Below are 18,358 nucleotides of genomic sequence, written 5' to 3'. Positions count from 1 at the left end.
AGGGATTGCCTCCACTGCAGAGAGCCACTTGGCCCAAGGTTGCTACCTTCTCAGTGGTGCACATCCCATACTGAGGAAGCAATAGAAAGCCTGGCCATTTGGGACCAACACAGGACAACTCCGACAGACCATTAAAGGTCCAGAGGTTGAGGTAGGAGGATCATCTGACACCAGGAGTTCAAGACTAGCCTGGGCAACATAGCAAGACCCCATCTCTACAAAAACCTAAAAACTAGCTGGGTGTGGTGGCGCATGCCTGTAGGCCCAGCTACTTGGGAGGCTGAGGTGGGAGGATCACCTTAGCCCAGGAGTTCGAGTTTGCAGTGAGCTAAGATCACACCACTGCATTCCTTCCTGGGCAGCAGAGTGAGACTCTGTCTCTAAAAAGATTAAAATACAGATAAATTTTTAAGAACATTCCAGAGGTCCCTTGGGTTTGGCAGCAGCTGACAGGACTGCTGTGCAGCTCAACTTCTTTTCTTGTCAAGTCCGGCTTCTGTCCCTCCCCCCGACAGGCATCAATCCCAAGGTACACCCTGATAAACATTATGAAATCCATGCTGGAGTCTACTTCCCAGAGAACCCAACTTGCAACATTCTGTGAACAAAAGGGAGGTCACCCAACGCTAGTGTTTAAAATGGAGAAGACTGGGGGCCTCTGCGTTGAGATCCACCTCCTACATCCCTTCCATGTCCTCATCACAGATGTAGCCTCTCCCTTTATGCCTCATACACACTGCACTCCAAGTGTGCCTTTCAAAGGCATCCTTGATATTTGTTATGCAAATATGCTGGCAGTGGGCAGCATCCAGAGCCCCGTCCCTTAGGGAAGGTGCTGGATGCCCCAACCCGCCAGGGTCAATCCTGTTTGACCTGAGCTTTCAACCTAAAATCTTCACAAGCTGCAAAGATTAAAAACAGCAACAATAACAACAAAACCTTGTGGTGATACAGGATTCATTTTCCTCCCAGTCTATGGAATTTGTCCTTTTGACCATGTTAGCATGGGGGGCATTTTTTAAATACAAAAGACAGCTGCTGCTTGAATCAAAGGAATCACAAACTGTTGATGGTTGAACAAAGGAAGGTTGAATGTTTACCTTCATCTCTTCGGATCCTCACTGCAGGAAAGTTTTTTAAGTAGGACCTGCTCTCTTGTTGAATTATAAGTGAATATGAATAATGTTTTTGGGGGTTTTTTTCTTTTTTTCTTTTTGAGACAGAGTCTAGCTCTGTCACCTAGGCTGGAATGCAGTGGCATGATCTTGGCTCACTACAACCTCCACCTCCCAGATTCAAGCAATCCTCCTGCCTCAGCCACTCGAGTAGTTGGAACTACAGGCACGTGCCACCACACCTGGCTAATTTTTGTATTTTTAGTAGAGACAGCGTTTCACTGTGTTGTCCAGGCTGGTCTTGAACTCCTGACCTTGTGATCAACCCGCCTTGGCCTCCCAAAGTGTTGGGATTACAGGCGTGAGCCACCGCGCCTGGCCAAGAATAATCTTTTTAAACAAAAACAAGAAGCATAGAAACTGTCATAGAATTCCTTTTTGTTTTTTCCATCCTCCCTGGCAGATTCTGAAAGTCTGTGGGAGGGATGGATGAGCACAGAGGAACCTAGTGGGAGAGAGAGGGAAATGTGGGGGAGAGGGTGCCATGCAAAGAAGAGATCTTTAGGGGAGAATTGCCGGCCCTCTTAACAGGGAGCAGCACTTGCCCCTATTCCTTCTCCACCCTGGGGAGAGAAGGAAGGGGCCAAAGGGACACATAACTGTTACGAGGCATTATAATTATAGATCTAAAATACATAGGAAAGAAGCCTGGGGGAGTAGGAAAATTAAGTCTGAAATCAGAACCAAGTTCTAATCCCCATTTGTCTTTTATCCATGCAGGATTTTTCAGATCCTCAGTTTTTCTTCACCTGTAAAGTGACAACTGTTCCTACCTTGTCAGAGGCAGAGGATTAGCAATAATGCAAGCGAAATGCGTAGTAAAGTGCTCGGCCCATAGCAGGCACTTAGTGAGAGGTAGTCATTGATGTGAGGTTTTTTCCTTATGTTGTTAATTAAGGCACAGATTCTGGAATTTGGTTTGGCCGTGCATGAGAAGTTTGTACCTCAAGATATGAGACCCCTTCACAAAAAGCTGGTTGACCAATTCTTTGTGATGAAGTCGAGCTTAGGGATACAGGTATGTATACTTAGGTGTCCATGGCGGGGCAGCCTGATCACTGCCATTTGCTTGTTAAAGGGATGATGATGTATCCAATAGTGACATCTTTTGGTTTTTCTACCAAACTGCACTGTTTTACCAGGGAGCCCTCAAATACAATTGCCTTGTCTGCTATTTGCGAGGCTTTCCTTTTGGGAAAACATAAATGTAAGTGAGGGAAAGCCAAATAATACTGGAACTTGCTTTAATAGCTCCCTATGTGAAGACTTGATGGCAATTAGGATGTGTGCCTAGTATGCTAACCTGTCTCGTAAGTTATTTTGCCTAAATCATTACTGTAATGAGATATTTCCTTTACTACATCTTTAGGAGTTCTCTGCTTGTATGCAAGCCAGTCCTGTCCATTTTCCTAATGGAAGCCCTCGTGTGTGTAGAAACTCAGCACCTGCTTCTGTGAGCCCAGATGGTACCAGGGTAATTCCTAGACGCAGGTAAGTCATATTCCAAATTATCTTACAATTTGGCCTCACCCACAAAATGATCTGGAATGGTTCTCTCATTCTTTACGGCACAATTTGTCAAATACGCTATTTCTTAATGAAATAACTAACCCGCGAGGCAGCTGCAGACCTCTGCCACCAGTAAAACAGCAACAGCATGAGAAATAAATAAACTCAAACATTTGATTATATTGAGGCAAACAGGAGAAAACAAAATGGGATGTATTTTCCCCCCTTTGGTTTCATAGCATTCTAGCACATGATAAAGTACAATTTGGAGACTGAGTTAATGACCTTTTTTTTCCCCCTGAAACAGCCCGTTAAGTTACCCAGCTGTCAACCGATATTCTTCCTCCTCACTGTCCTCACAAGCTTCTGCTGAAGTAAGCAATATTACAGGGCAATCAGAAAGCTCTGATGAAGTCTTTAACATGCAGGTACTTAATTAGCTTTTTGTCTGGTTGTGTTTATTCCTTTTCTGTCTCAATCATGAGTGTTTCTGTTCATTCTGCTGTGCTGATGAACAGACCAACAAGCAAGAACTTGGCTTAAGGACAAACCTTTAAACACTCTTCTTGCTTTATGGGTCTCTAGAGTCTACAAAGACGTTTCTCTTAAAACTGCCCCATCGCTTTAAGACGACATCAGCAAGCGATGGAAAAGCCTAGGCACGCTGCACAAGGTTCAGCTCTGAGACCTGCCCCAAGTTCCTTCTGCAGTCCAGGACTCTCAGAGTGTGTTGCCACTCACTAGCTGCCTCTTAGCTTGCCTTTTTTTTTTTTTTTTTTTTTTTTACGAGTCTCACTCTGTCTCCCAGTCTGGAGTGCAGTGGTGCGATCTTGGCTCACTGCAACCTCCGCCTCCCGGGCTCAGGCAGTTTTCATGCCTCAGCCTGGTGAGTAGCTGGGATTACAGGCGTGTACCACCACGCCCGACTAATTTTTGTATTTTTAGTAGAGACGGGGTTTCACTATGTTGGCCAGGTTGGTCTCGAACTCCTGACCTCAAGTGATCTGCCCAACTTGGCCTCCCAAAGTGCTGGGATTACAGGCATGAGCTACTGCGCCTGGCCCCTCTTAGCATTCCAAAATGGCTTTTTATCTTTAAGAAGACATGATTTGGCTAGGTGCAGTGGCTCATGCCTGTAATCCCAACACTTTGGGAGGCCGAGGTGAGTGAATCACCTTGAGATCTGGAGTTCGAGACCATCCTGGCCAACATGGTGAAACCCCGTCTCTACCAAAAATACAAAAATTAGCCGGGCATGGTGGCGCATGCCTGTAATCCCAGCTACTCAGGAGGCTGAGGCAGGAGAATCGCTTGAACCTGGGAGGAGGAGGTTGCAGTGAGCCGAGAGCATGTCACTGCACTCCAGCCTGGGCAACAAAGCGAGACTGTGTCTCAAAGAAAAAAGAAAAAAAGACATGATTTGAGGGTCTGTTTTAAAATTCTCTTTACTTATGTACATATCAGAAAGTTTCCAAAGGTTTTTTTTTATATAAGAAAAATGTAGTCTTTAGGGATTTTAGAGCCAGTATAACTTCTGCCAGCAAACATTTTATTTAAACACTACTAATATGGCATTTATGATAGTTCAGTAAGACTAAGCTGAAATTTTCCTCACCACTATCTTTGGAAAGGAGACATAACACTTATTTCCAAATTCATGCTTTGAACATACTTGTACAGATAACAAGAAGGCATATTTTATGCCTTTTAGACGCACTCACCTATTTTTGGGCCCTAGGCTGGAAGTCATTCTACTTATACCTCAATGAAGGAATGCACTGCTAACTGGTACGAAGTCACAGTGTATAGCTGAATCTAACACGAAGACATTCCTTTGGCAGGAGTCAAAATCTCAGACTTTTTATTAATTCATGCAGACTTCTTTGTCAAGCTAAGTTATTAAGATTTTCTATATTGTTAAATGGACTTTTTTTTGTTAATTTGAAAAAAAGTTGATGATTTTGTTTCAAATATGTCAGTGTCGTGGGAAGCCTTTAATCAGGGTGTGATAATAGCTCCCTGTGTGTTTCCAGCCAAGTCCATCTACCTCAAGCTTGAGTTCTACTCACTCGGCTTCACCTAATGTGACAAGTTCTGCTCCATCGAGTGCCAGAGGTCAGTGCCAGAGTGTGGGGAAGACTGAGGGTGCCCAGAGAACCTTCTAGTCCTGGGAACTGTGGCCAGCTGCCACACATTCAGGCTGTCACCTCCAAACAGGTGCAGCACCACTACCATGCTGATGATCCTCTCTCTCCTTCTCTTCCCAGCTTCTCCTTTGTTGTCTGACAAACACAAACATTCCAGAGAAAACTCTTGCCTGTCCCCAAGAGAGAGACCATGCAGTGCCATCTATCCAACACCTGTGGAGCCTTCGCAGGTACTCCTTGTAGGGTAGAGAAACTAGAAAACAAGGACGATTCTGGAATTGCTTACCTATCTCTGCAGAAACACATGGTAGCTGCCAGAAGCAAGCAGCTGGGCAGTGTCAGACCAATCCAGCTGGTGAAGATTGCACCTCTGTTTTCTGCCCATGGTTAGAAATTTCTGCCCGAGCCATCTTTTTTTTTTTTTTTTTTTTTTTTGAGACAGGATCTCGCTGTCACCCAAGCTAGAGTGCAGTGGCACAATCCTGGCTCACTGCAACCTCCACCTCCTGGGTTCAAGCAATTCTCCTGTCTCAGCCTCCCGAGTAGTTGGGATTATAGGTGCCCACCACCACACATGGCTAATTTTTGTATTTATAATAGAAATGGGGTTTTGCCATGTTGGCCAGGCTGGTCTCGAACTCCTGACCTCAGGTGATCCACCTGCCTCGGCCTCCCAAAGTGCTGGGATTACAGGCATAAGCCACCACTCCCGGCCCTGAGCCATATTTCTGATAGGGACACATGGTAGTTGCTTGGCAGTGATGCTAAAAGGGAAATGGGAAATTTACCCTCCTTGATCTATTTCACTGCTGCTTCTTAAACATTATGCAAAGTAGTTGGGTGAATAAAGTGCCTGTGTTTGCATGCCCTTTGTATGTAACAGAAGTCTGGGGGAACCTCTTAAACTAGGAAAATACCCTTGAAGAGAAGCATTCTCCTGCCCAGCAGTCTTTGCCTTTGCCTAGACCTATTTAAAAGAGCTGCAATCAATTCCTATCTGGGTACCCATGAGTACAGGAGCAACTTGTTTGCCTTTGCCATTCTTGAATGCATGAGGAAAGAGCGGTTCAGTCCTCAGCCTTTCCCTGTCAACTGCTCATGCAAGTAAGGGAGCTTTACCCTCACCCCCTGCCTGAACTTTGTTTTGAAGTGATCCCTGTTTTTCTGAGAGCAGAGGCTTGGGCTCAGCCCTTGGGCACTTCAAGAGCCTTGAAGGATGGTTTCAAAGTTGAAGATTCATGGGTAGCCCTGAGTTTTAAAGATTTGGGAATAGTTTAGGAGCAGAGAAAAATAGTTATTTCTACTCCAGCTAATTTCTGTTTCTCTACACCATCCTGGCAGAAGTCTGTAGCCACATCCGGAAGTGGATGAGAGAGAGTGGGATTTGGCTTCATTGGTTTGTCTTTGCTGATTGTGTGATCCTCCCGAAAGTCCCAGGGTACCGCCTCTGCAGAACGCTGATGTCTTGCAGAAATTATATCTGAGTGCATTTGGCTGGACTAGCTATTTCCCTTTGTCACTTGATGATGCTGCAAGGGAATTTCTCAGTTTGTTCTGCTCCAGGAGAACTTGTTGTCAGCATGGGCAACTCCGAAAGCCTTCTCTGATTAGCCTCCCAGGTTTTCTGGTTTTAGTAAAATTGGAAGCAGTATATATGTTGCCAAAATTTCAATAGTGTGCATTGCTGTAGTACATCTACTTATAAGGACTCGGTACTTTCTATTTAATATATTAGGTAAAACCATGTAAAACTGGCATTTTTATGTTAAAAATTGTAGACTATCAATTATTTCATGTATTTTTTTACCTAATAAATGATTTTTAACATGCAGGGGTTAAATTTCATTCACTAGTGATTTTTTGAACTAATATTTCTTGTTTAATTCTTATTTCTGTTTTATATCACCACTGTAGCATTTGTATTTACAAAGAACTCCACACAGGCCAGGTGTGGTGGCTCATGCCTGTAATCCCAGCACTTTGGGAGGCCAAGGTTGGAAGGACTGCTTGAGCCCAGGCATTCAAGACCAGCCTGGGCAATATAGTGAGATTCCATCTCTAAAAAGACAGGAAAAAAAAGAACTTCATAGCACAACTGCTATTTACTATTTATTTTATTTTTTACATTTTATTATGAACATTTACCATTTATATTTAAAATGTAATACAAACTTTTCAAACACTCTTTTCTTTCTCAAAACCTAAGGCTCTTCCCACCCCCTTTTACTTAAATATAATTAAATTATTTGTTCCTAGGCTCATCATATCACATAAAAATTATTTTGAACAAAAAGTTTTACTAAGGAGATAATCATCTCATTTTCTGAAAGGTTTCACATGCCCGTATATCACATCATAAAAATCAACCCTTGTAACTTTGCAGAGGATGCTGTTTAATCATATTGGAGACGGGGCCTTGCCACGCAGTGACCCAAATCTCTCTGCACCTGAAAAAGGTAAGGCCAGCCCCATGGTCAGTCCTGGAATGTGTAAGGGCTTGTTTTATCCTCATGTTCTCCAGTCTTCTGTGTGTCTGTGTGGAAAGCAGTGCTCTAGCTCTTTAATGATCAGGACTAGTATGCCCTTTAGGGGATTAATGAAAGACAGTTATTCATGATCATTCTTCAAAAGCTGTTTTCCTATAAGATTTTAACAGCAGAATCTGAGCAAGATAGGAACGCCTATGTTTAATGGCTTTTTGTTATCATCCAGTGAGTCACCCAGGCAATGCCTCCTCTTCCTGAAACAAAGTTGCCAATTAGGCTCCATGTTCAGCACAGTGAAAATAGCTTCACCCAGATCGATTCGGTGGTCCCATCCTTCGTCTCCCTTACAAAGCTCATTCAGCCAACTCATGTGTTGTTTGTTGTGACTCAGATACGGCTCTTGTACAATTAAATACCATTTAAGAATTGCAATCCAGTGCATAATGGAGTGTGCCCTGCCTCAAGGTCACACAAAATGAGAACCAAACACATGGATAGCAGTAAATAGCCAATTAGGATCAGTCTGCAACACAGCAGAAGATGAAGAGCAGATTAAACACGATTTCCTCAGCTACGGGGTCGGGGCTTGCAGCAAGTCACCCATTCACCTCTCTCAGGGTCAAGCCTCAAAAATAAGAACAGTTCCCCAGGCCGATGAATCAAGAGTCGTTAATGAAATAGTCTGGGAAAGTGCCTTTTAATTGCCCTCATTAGGAAGTAAACTATTGTCATTTGGGTACACTGCTACATTAGAACTTTCCTTGGGAGATAGAAATTAGTGAAGTCTTAGGCAAAATTATTTTAAAACACAAATTTAGCTTTAATGTTACAAGTCACATGTTCATCTTTGTCAGTAGAACTAAGGAATGTGGTATTTTTCTCACCCCTTCTACTAAAGAAAACCACAATGCAAATTTAAAATAATAGAGAAAAAGAATTTTAAGAGTGATAACTCCATCCCATTAAATGAAAATGGTCCAGTGGTAAAATGTTGAAATTCTCAACATGCCCACCAGATGGCAGTGTCTGTACAGGGAGTGAGTCACCGGAACTCAGATTTGCTGTTGTAAACCTCATTGCATAGTGGCTATTTACAACCAGCGTGTCCTGCCCTTATTCCTGCCAGGATTGCCCCATATTCCTGCATCTTATCGCAGCACAGAGCAGACAAATTACAAAATAAGAATGACACTGTCCATATTCCAAATCATTTTTTAAGGACATATTTCAGTGTAATTCATTGATTTCAGAAAGAGTTATCAATGAGATAATATGGCATGGCTGTTCTTTCCCAAGAATTCTGCCAAATAGTTAAAATATTAGTATGTCATTGCCTTCTCCATTTTTAGGTGTCACTTGTCCAGAAATGTCTACTAAAAACCAAGTTCTAAAGTAGTCCAGTGACTACATCTTCCATCTGTTATCCAGCATCTAAACACATTTGTAATTCTCAGCAAGTTTTACACCCCAGTGTAAAGATTTGTAGTTCCCTTTGACAGCATTAAGGGAAATAAAGAGACTTGTTAGCGCCCAGTTAAATGGTAACTATAACTGTTAGGCAGCCAATTAAATAAAGGTTTAGTATTCAAGAAGTTTCCTGTTTTGTTTTTCATCCAGTTAGTTTTTTCATTCTGGATAATTCTGACTTTCTTCTAAGATCTCAAGCATTGGAAGGGCAAAGCTGGACCGTGTGTTTTTAGCTGTGTTATTCCCTTCCAGCTGTGAACCCCACCCCTAGCAGCTGGAGCCTGGACAGTGGGAAGGAAGCCAAGAACATGTCGGATAGTGGGAAACTTATCTCTCCCCCTGTCCCTCCAAGACCCACACAGACTGGTGGGTATTTGAAGCATTTGAATGATCACTTTTATAAAATAACTTTTATTGACTACTCCAGCTTGTCCTGAATTCCTGAGAGAAAGGTAGGCATTTGATTTCTGGGATAAAAACCTTAGTAGCTGCATAATTCCTTGACAATTGTCTCCCTCGTTCCTGAACTTCTGTTACACGGGGTCAAACAGTGGTCTGTTCCAAGTAAGCCTCTCGGACAGATTTTATAGAGTGCTGTTTACCAAGCCACCATTCTCAAATTCGGGGAGGCACCCTAACGTTGGTAGGCCACTAGCATCTTCTCTAACCTTCACTTTGAACCACTTCATTCTTACCAACCTCCGCTAACTCAGCTACTTTCTTCAGTCTTATTCAGGACTGATGCCAAAGTTTCCAGTTGCCTCTAAATAGCCATTGACTAACAGTTATGCTCCACAAGCTTATCAGAGTCATTAACTTTGCATCCATAGTTATCTGTTGCTTTGAGAGGTCTTCATGCAAGGACTATATTTTGCAAAGGGTTGATTCAGGGTATCGCATCCCCTCAGGTGGTCGTTTAAGCAGCAAAATCTTGGCCAGGTGTTTTGGCTTATGCCTGTAATCCCAGCATTTTGGGAGACCAAGGTGAGTGGATCACTTGAACTCACAAGTTTGGGACCAGCCTGGGCAGCATGACGAAACCCCGTCTCTACAAAAAATATAAAAATTAGCCAGGTGTGGTGGTACACCACCTGTAGTCCCAGCTACTTGGGAGGATGGCTTGAGCCCAGAAGACGGAGGTTGCAGTGAACCAAGATGGCACCACTGCACTTCAGCCTGGGCCAAATAAGGTAGTTCTGTAATCCCAGCACTTTGGGAGGCCAAGGTAGGCAGATCACTTGAGCCCAGGAGTTTTGAGAGAAGCCTGTACAACATGGCAAAACCCCATCTCTACAAAAAAAAAATGCAAAAATTAGCCAGGCATGGTGGCACACACCTCTAGTCCTAGCTACTTGGGATGCTTAGGTGGGAGAATTGCTTGAGCCCAGGAAGCAGAGGTTGCAGTGAGCCAAGATTGAGCCACTGCACTCTAGCCTGGGCAACAAAGTGAGACCTTGCCACAAAACACAATAAACTATGTGCCACCTAGTTTACTCTATACTTGTCAAAGCCAAAAGTCAAGTCACCAATAATTTTTGAGAGACATATGAGGTCTTCAAAGAAAACAAGAAATAACTTTAAGCTTATTGATCACCTGCATTAGTATATCAGTATGTGTACAGAGGCCTAAAACTTATCGGCCAAACTATTTGTATCTCATTAACGATGTATGTATATTCAGGCAGTCTCCAATTTAAACCTGGTTGTGTCCCTAAAGTTGAGAACCTGAAAAGCATTTTTTAAGGAATAATATTGATGCAAATATGCTGTGGTTGCAGGGGCCACCATGGTGGTGTCAGCAACTGCCTGAGTCAAGAGGAAGAGGGTCCTAGGGAACAATCAACTTTCTGCCACCATTAAGGCAGGAACATAGTTCTCCGTCAGGATCAGCTTCTCCATACAGATGTGATTTTCTTCCATAATCAGCACCCACAATCAACAGGATAGGAGAACTAAGGCTGGTATTAGAATGTGACACATGCTGACAGCATGCCCCAGCATTCAAGAGTGCAAGAGAGAGGCTGCACACTACCATTGTGATCATGGAGCACTCTCCCTGACCCCTTAGGACCCAGAGCACACAGATGACCTTACCCCTCCCAAGTTAACTGGCAGGGCTGCCATCCCTTCTGCACTGATTGCTCTCATGGTCTGTTCTTATGTCATCATCTGTGGTCACTGTTGTGGGGCTCTGTAACTGTCTTTCTTCCTTACAGCCTTTCAGTAGTTTTGAGTTACAAACCTCACTGTGACAGCTGGGAGAGTGGCAGCTAATCACAGAGCGACATAGCCAGAGTTCACCGAAACGTCTCTGTGGAATTGAGAAATGTGGCTGACTCTCACCCTGTTGACTGTGTCACGCCAGCCTTTACCATACAGGGCTATGCTTTAGAGAGCTGGATTTGCTATACAAGCATGCACACAGGAACAGTGCTATCACACATGCTGTGTCCCAGGTGTAGGACTTGAAAATCTAGTGAGAAAAAGCAAACAGTTCACTCTTCTTGGCCACGATGATGAAATCCGTAGAGACCCACCACCAGGGGATAATGGGAAGACCTGAGTACAAGCATTAGGGGAAGAAATGGAAAACCATGCACCTGTTGTATGGCCATGGCCAAGGGTTTTCTACCTATTTGGGGAGTACTGGGGTTGTTTGGGGGGAGCTGATTAAATATATTCCCGTAGACCTGTTCCAGGCTGCTGGGGTGGCCATGGTGTTCCCATTGGTGCTCACGCCAAAGTCAACAGCTGTTCCCCAAGAACTGCTCCCTAGCATCTCACACCTAAAAGCACCTTATGAGACAGATCAAGCAGTGCAGAAGCACCTGGACTTTGGGGAAACGGAAAGGACATTGGATCAGTTTGGGAACCTGTCAATAGTCAAAGCATCATATATGCCATGATAACTTTTCACTGATGCTCCCGTATCTTGGCAGTGCCACCCTTTGTGAGAACCCATTCTAGACAGGCATCATTTAGCTTCTCCCCCACCCTCACCACCCCCTTTGCTTAGAAGGTCCTTATGCACTGGATCATCTGTTTGGGTTTGTAACACAGAGGGCATGTGCAGATAGTCAATCGTCTGGTTTTTCTTAATTGAAATGTTATCTCTCTCCCCATTGACAGCTTCACCAGCAAGACACACGGCATCAGTATCCCCCTCGCCTGCCGGGCGATCTCCATTGAAGGTAAAGGCCCTTCTTTCGACTGAGGCTAGAGACTGGCCCAGGTTTCTTTTTCTCTAAGACTCATCCCAGATATATCAAAAGGTGCTTTAATTTGCAGGGACAAGGCAAAGAACTTATCATTCAGGGATAGGGGAAGCTGGTTGAGAAAAACAACACTGGACTTTCCCCTCTGGGTGCCTCCTGCACGAACGCAACCATTTGTTTTTCGATTATTAGCCTCATTCTCCAAATGGTAGCAGTGAGAACTTGCAGACTGAAGTCAGTGCATATACTGAATTAGGAAAGGAATGTGGTCCTAATGTACCTCCTAGGAAACTTTCAGCCTGGCCTTTTAGTTTAAGGTACATCAAACACACACACACTTAGATTGAGAAACATCAGTATCAAGATCTACTAAATATTCTGTGTCTTTTTGCCTTTATCATCAGCCAAACCCATTTTGTCAAAGCCAAACCTAACATTCTCTGTTAATATTTTATACCAAGTTTCTCATTTACATTAGAAATACATACTTGATCATGAAAAACAAGGCAGAAATATGGATTTAAAAGATTTCTAGGGAACAAACTGGAAAGCTGTAAAGGTCAGACATTCGAATTGGTTCGTAGACATGGGCTATTTAACATCTTTAAACGTAAAAAATCCCTCATGAAGATAAAGAATAATATTTAGTCTCTATCCAAATTGAATCAGACCGGCTTCAAGGATTGTCAGTACGTGAGAGATTGGTGTTCAGAACTGCTGCACCAGAGGCAAATATGAAGTGTGTCAAAAGAATGATTTTGTACCTGAGTGACTTAGGATTTACACGCTCCATGTCCTTTGTGTTGATGAGCTAGTTCTAGCTAATGTGCAAAAGACAAATTAGCCTCTACAAACACATAGGGGCAGGTTGCGATCCAGTGCATCTGTGGTGCTAACGATAGTTGCTGATAGAAATTGAGAAACAGAAAAACAACCCGCCTCCCCCCGCAAAATGGAGAAAATTTAAAGAAGTGTGATTCCCTTGCATTGCCAGAATTTCTGACGTAGAAATTCGCGGGTAAGTGCAAGTGATTTGCTCGTTTTGTTCTCATTCTGTAATGCAGCTGTTATTATGAAGTACCTGTGACAGCATTCACTCTGGAAGTCATAGCCTGTCACCTCGATGTGATAGAAAGGAAAGCAACATGGCTTTTCCGCACTTTTACATTTGCCCTTACTCACACAGAGCTCCCACACGTTGCTATGGAATTATCATCTGCATTTTTCAACTTAAATTTTGTTGGGTAGTAAGAAAATAAGTCGTAAGAGATTAATTCTTAAACATTAAAAAGAACCCAACAGCTAAAAATGTTTGAATAGCTATAAAATAGTCTTAGCAAGCTGGTATATACTGTCTCTCAGCAGACCTGTGTACATTTTTACTGGCCATATGCAGTTCGAAGCCATGTCTTTATATGTAGGGTTTGAAGGAAGAGAACATAGATCGAACATTTGTGTTATACCTCCTGGGTTACATTAGGGGGTACACTGCTACCATGTTACTAGCCTTGCAGTGTGCTGCCTTAACTGATAGAGTTTAGTGGGGTTTTGGGTTTTTTAACCCCAGCCAGCCATCAAACTATGGGTCTAACCCTACAGCGAAGACTGAGCTGACCTGCCATATTTTGAATTTCAGGTCTAACTTTTGACCGAGGTAGCAGTGAATTGGGAACTCTTAATTGGCCTTAATGATAGGCTCCTGCTAAATGACAGGATGTGTATCTACCAGCGTTATTTTGTTTACAAAGAGAAACCAAAGTCAAGTTAGCTTAAGATAGCATTTCTCAAAGTGTATGCCATAGAACACTAGTTTTCCAGGACGTTATGTAATAAGCGGGGGAGAAAAGGTCTATAGTCAAGTAAGTTTGGAAAACACTGGACTGAACAAAATTATTTGTATTCCTTTATTCTAAGCCTTGAAAATGCGAATATGTTTTGAATATACACAAGGAGTATACAGTGTGCAGCATTTCCCAGCGGAACCCTCTTTTCACAGAGCATCTATCTATCTTAGGACTCGTTTTCCTTGGGATACTAGTTGGGAAAGTAACAAACTCAGATGCCAAATGGGGCCAGACAGCTGACACAAATGAAGGAAGGAGGCTGGGTGTAGTCCGCACGTGGCATAGTGGGGACTGGCAAAGTGAAAAGGGACAGCCCTTCTCAGCTTTTAAAGATTATCTCTATTAAGAGAATGTGTGCCATTGTGGCCAGAACTTCTAGTTCTTTATGAACTGCCAGAATTCTGGAGTTTCATGTGAAATTTGAAATGTTAAAAATTAACTAAATTAGGTTTTTAAAAAACTGCTGAGGAAACAGCTCACATCACAGGCTACAGCCCCAAGGGCTGCCAGTTCACCAGTTCAGCTCAGGAGTCTGGAGTCTGGAGTGATGGCTGGAGAAATCAGGTGCAGAACCTCGGGTGCCTCTGCTCCTCCTCCTGAGCTCTCTGGGTCCTCTGAGCTGAGTGTGCTCAGCGGCCCTGGCTCCTGGCCTGCAGCATGCCCTGCTGAGCTGGGAAAGTGAATAGCACCCCCAAAGGTTTTATGGCGTTTTTTGGTTTTTGGGGTTTTTGGCCAGTTCCCTCTCTTCCAAACTATAGGACTAATGTGTGCCTCCAGATTATCTTGGTGGATACCTTTATTGAGACAGGGTCTCATTGTGTTGCCCAGGCTGGAGTGCACTGGTGGCTCACGGCTCACTGCAGTCTCAGCCTCCCAAGGTTCAGGTGATCCTCCCAGAGGAACTGGGATTACAGGCATGAGCCACCACGCCCAGCTAACGCTTTGGATTTTTAGTAGAAATGGGGTTTTGCCATGTTGCCCAGGCTGGTCTCGAGCTCCTGGCCTCAAGTGATCCCTGCTTCGGCCTCCTAAAGTATTGGGATTACAGGCGTGAGCCACCATGCCCAGCTCCTTTCTCCTCTATCTGAAAATGATAAGTAGTAAACTGGGCGGTGAACTGAACTCAAGGACTGGTGGCCCCGGCAGATAAACGTCTGGTGTGCATTTTCAGTGCTACAAAGGACAACACTCAAATTTGAGTGTGAGTGTATTCGTCTGCTCGGGCTTCCCTCACAAAATACCACAAACTGGGTGGCTTAGACACTGGGAATGTATTTTCTCAATTCTGGCAGATAGAAGTCCAGGATCAATGCGTGGCAGCCTTGGTTTCCCCGAGGCCTCCCTCCTGGGCTTGCAGACCGCCCTTCCTGCAAGGTCTGTGTGTGTCGCATTCCTGACATCTCCCTGTGTGTCCAAATGTCTCTTACTAGGACACCAGTCAGCTTGGATTAGGATCCACCATAATGGCCTTTTACCTTAATCGCCTCCTTAAAGGCTGCATCTCCTGCTGCAGCCGGCTTTGGGGGTGCTGGGGGCCGGGGCCTCCGCGTGGGGGCGTACATTTCAGCGCATCTGCGTTCACGACTCAATGCTGTGTCTCCCTCTCGTTTCCTTCTCCCCGGAGCAGGGCTCCGTGCAGTCTTTCACCCCCTCTCCAGTGGAGTACCACTCGCCAGGACTCATCTCCAACTCCCCTGTCTTGTCGGGCAGCTACAGCAGTGGGATTTCTTCTCTCAGCCGGTGCAGCACGTCGGAAACCTCAGGCTTTGAAAATCAGGTGAATGAACAGTCGGCCCCCCTGCCGGTGCCAGTGCCGGTGCCCGTGCCGAGCTACGGCGGGGAGGAGCCAGTGCGCAAGGAGAGCAAGACTCCGCCCCCGTACAGCGTCTACGAGCGGACTCTGCGGCGCCCGGTCCCGCTACCTCACAGCCTCTCCATCCCCGTCACGTCGGAGCCGCCCGCGCTGCCCCCCAAGCCTCTGGCAGCGCGATCCAGCCACCTGGAGAATGGGGCCCGGAGGACTGACCCCGGCCCGCGGCCCAGGCCCCTGCCCCGCAAGGTCTCTCAGTTATAAGTCACTTTTCTATGTACCTGCGATGCATTCTTTGCCCGTTTACAAAATAAGAAGTATGATGAGAAGACATTTAGTGTAGGCACTTTAATAACTTAGCTCCTTCGATGAATGGAATTAAAACTTGCTTATTAAATATCATGTTGCACAATATTAAAAGTTGCTGATCTAAAACGCCAGATGTTAAATGAAGTATGGCTGAATTTCATTAAAACGTTTCTCATTTGAAAGTGGTAAATAGTGATAAAGACTCCTTTTGTACCTTTTTATGTTCACTTTTTTTATATAGTTTAATCTTAAAACCAATACGATATTGTCAAACAATACAATGTGTGACAACGTATCGTTTTTACTGAATACTTGATACTTGGAGAAAGCTTATTAAGTCAGTGCACATCCTAACACAGTGGTCCTTATTTTAGAAGACTTCTGTAAATAAGGCAAGGTTTATCAGTGCAGATCATCAGAATTAAAGTTCAAGCAGGCGAGCAAGACAGTATACTTAAGGGGTTGCAAAGCTTGGGACTGGAAATTGTTTTGTTCTTGAAACAAAATACTTCTTTAAGGTTGCTTTTGCTGTTTGACTGCTGTCTACATTCGTAAAATTCTATTTTGTGAATTGGTTGCTAAATCCCTTACTACCCTGACGCCATGGTATCTACTGTATTTCTTTTCAAGGTGCAATTTGCTTCAGAGTTCCAATCAGCTAGATTAAGCAAGAGGCTCCAGAAGAAATGTTTACTTGAATTTTGCGCTTCCTTTCTTGATAGTTTCCTATATAAAATTTGTCATTGAACAAGAGCAAATGCTGAAGTATTAATGAGGCACAAATGACTGTGCCCCATTAGCAAGAATTCAGGAATCAATACAGACAGTATTAAATTAATAGCTTAAGTGAAGAAAAGAAAAACTTAGTGAAAATGTATTAGCACGATTAAATGGCAAAAGGACTTATAAAAGGCAAGGGCATTAACTTTCAGTCCTGCACAAAATAAAAAATTCCTCACGACTCTCCACTTTTACCAGTGGAGTTTGTCTTAGCTGACCTGTCGTCTTTCTCTTGAAGGAGGATTGCTGTAGACTTCTCTAGCTTGAATATTGCAACATAGCATCTTAGGTCTAGATAGGGATGCTAATGCCAGTTGTAGAAGTGTGAAAAAAGCACCTTGTATGTAGTAATGTATTTTATATCTTTGTTTTTTCTTTTACTGACTGTTTATAACACTCAATTGACAATAGATATGAACTGTATTTTAAATCATACTGTTAAATATTTTCCCTCTTTTGTTGGGAAGCTCATTTTAGTTTAACCATGTTTGTTTTGTTGGTAGCTTACCTGGAAGGCAGTGACCACTTTTTTATATTCTCTTAATGAAACCATTCAGCAGGTATATGCTGTTGAGGCTGGTTATAGAGGTTTTCTATAATAAATGTTCAAGTATTTTTGTATATAACTGGTTAATTTTAATAAGAGATACCATTATGTGTAAAAAAAAAGTAAAAATAAACGCAAACAGTTGTTGATGCAGTATGATTGTTATAATTATGCCAAATACTTTATGTATGGAAAAAGAATATTTGTACATATGTGCTTTTAACAATTCTGCCATATTGACTTTACAATTTTGAATGTCGGAAAAATTAATATATGTTAAATATTTATGTTTAGTGAAAGTGTTCATAATTGAGAAAAGGAACATATGCATTTTAGCTTTGTATCTTGCAAGTTTTGCAGTCAGAAATTTTTTGAACTAGCTTTTGCTTTTGATAACACTTTGTGTTTGTAACCACATTCATATATATACACATATATATGTGAAGCTCCATATTTCTGTTGCTTTAAAGAAGTAAAACCTTCCATTTAAATAAGATGACATGCATAAGATAACAAAGCTTCCTTGATTTCCTTTTCCTGTGTAATTTAATAGATTTGTTGACTAGTGCTTGGGCACATTATAAATCAGTGTTATTTGCTCTTGGAGCCATTTTTTAAAAAAAATCTTGGCAGTGAGCAGTTGAATTTATCTTGAATTTATCATGTGTGTGTATTTCTGAAGCAGCTACATAGCAGAACATTTTAAGAGATTCTGTTAGCCCACATGTTCACGTTGGTTGCTGCTGAATGGTAAATATTAAATAAAATTACCAGATTAATCTTAATATTTCTGTCTTTACTCCTATCATCAGCGTGTCTTTACTTGGAATAGAAGCGGCTCTTGATCTTATTATAGTGAGATTTCCAGACTTCTTTTTAGATAGATCCTGTTTGTGTTGTCCTGCCACGTAGATGCATTTCACACTCACTACGGCTCACTTATGCCATAGGTAACAATCACCAGAAAGGTAACAAACCGTATGGGTTAATATCCCATAGAAAGGGTAACATTTACCTGGTTGGCTGACCATTCATTGGCCTAACCAGAGCCAACTTAACAAGTCAAACC

At 43.0% G+C, this 18,358-nt stretch overlaps 1 protein-coding gene across 7 annotated transcripts in view; it reads left to right on the top strand.

The window, feature by feature from the left end:
- Positions 1-18,074, top strand: part of DOCK4 (dedicator of cytokinesis 4) — a 467,247-nt gene extending 449,173 nt beyond the window's left edge. For 3 of the 7 annotated variants that reach the window (XM_031012977.3, XM_031012976.3, XM_063708731.1), the window contains 9 exons: positions 2,074-2,193; positions 2,545-2,666; positions 2,992-3,112; positions 4,718-4,799; positions 4,952-5,061; positions 7,215-7,287; positions 9,037-9,150; positions 11,914-11,975; positions 15,471-18,074. In XM_031012977.3, coding sequence (XP_030868837.2) covers positions 2,074-2,193; positions 2,545-2,666; positions 2,992-3,112; positions 4,718-4,799; positions 4,952-5,061; positions 7,215-7,287; positions 9,037-9,150; positions 11,914-11,975; positions 15,471-15,917 — 1,251 coding nt within the window. In that variant the 3' untranslated portion in view covers positions 15,918-18,074. The remainder of the gene's footprint in view (positions 1-2,073; positions 2,194-2,544; positions 2,667-2,991; positions 3,113-4,717; positions 4,800-4,951; positions 5,062-7,214; positions 7,288-9,036; positions 9,151-11,913; positions 11,976-15,470) is intronic. The other 4 variants (XM_055347227.2, XM_055347226.2, XM_055347229.2 and 1 more) reach the window with 2 other exon arrangements.
- The last annotated feature ends 284 nt before the right edge of the window (positions 18,075-18,358 follow it).

This window comes from Gorilla gorilla, chromosome 6 (assembly GCF_029281585.2).
Source record: "Gorilla gorilla gorilla isolate KB3781 chromosome 6, NHGRI_mGorGor1-v2.1_pri, whole genome shotgun sequence".
NCBI classification, from domain to species: domain Eukaryota; kingdom Metazoa; phylum Chordata; class Mammalia; order Primates; family Hominidae; genus Gorilla; species Gorilla gorilla.
The sequence above is the reverse complement of the archived record's forward strand: the minus strand, read 5'-3'. Positions and strand labels throughout refer to the sequence as shown.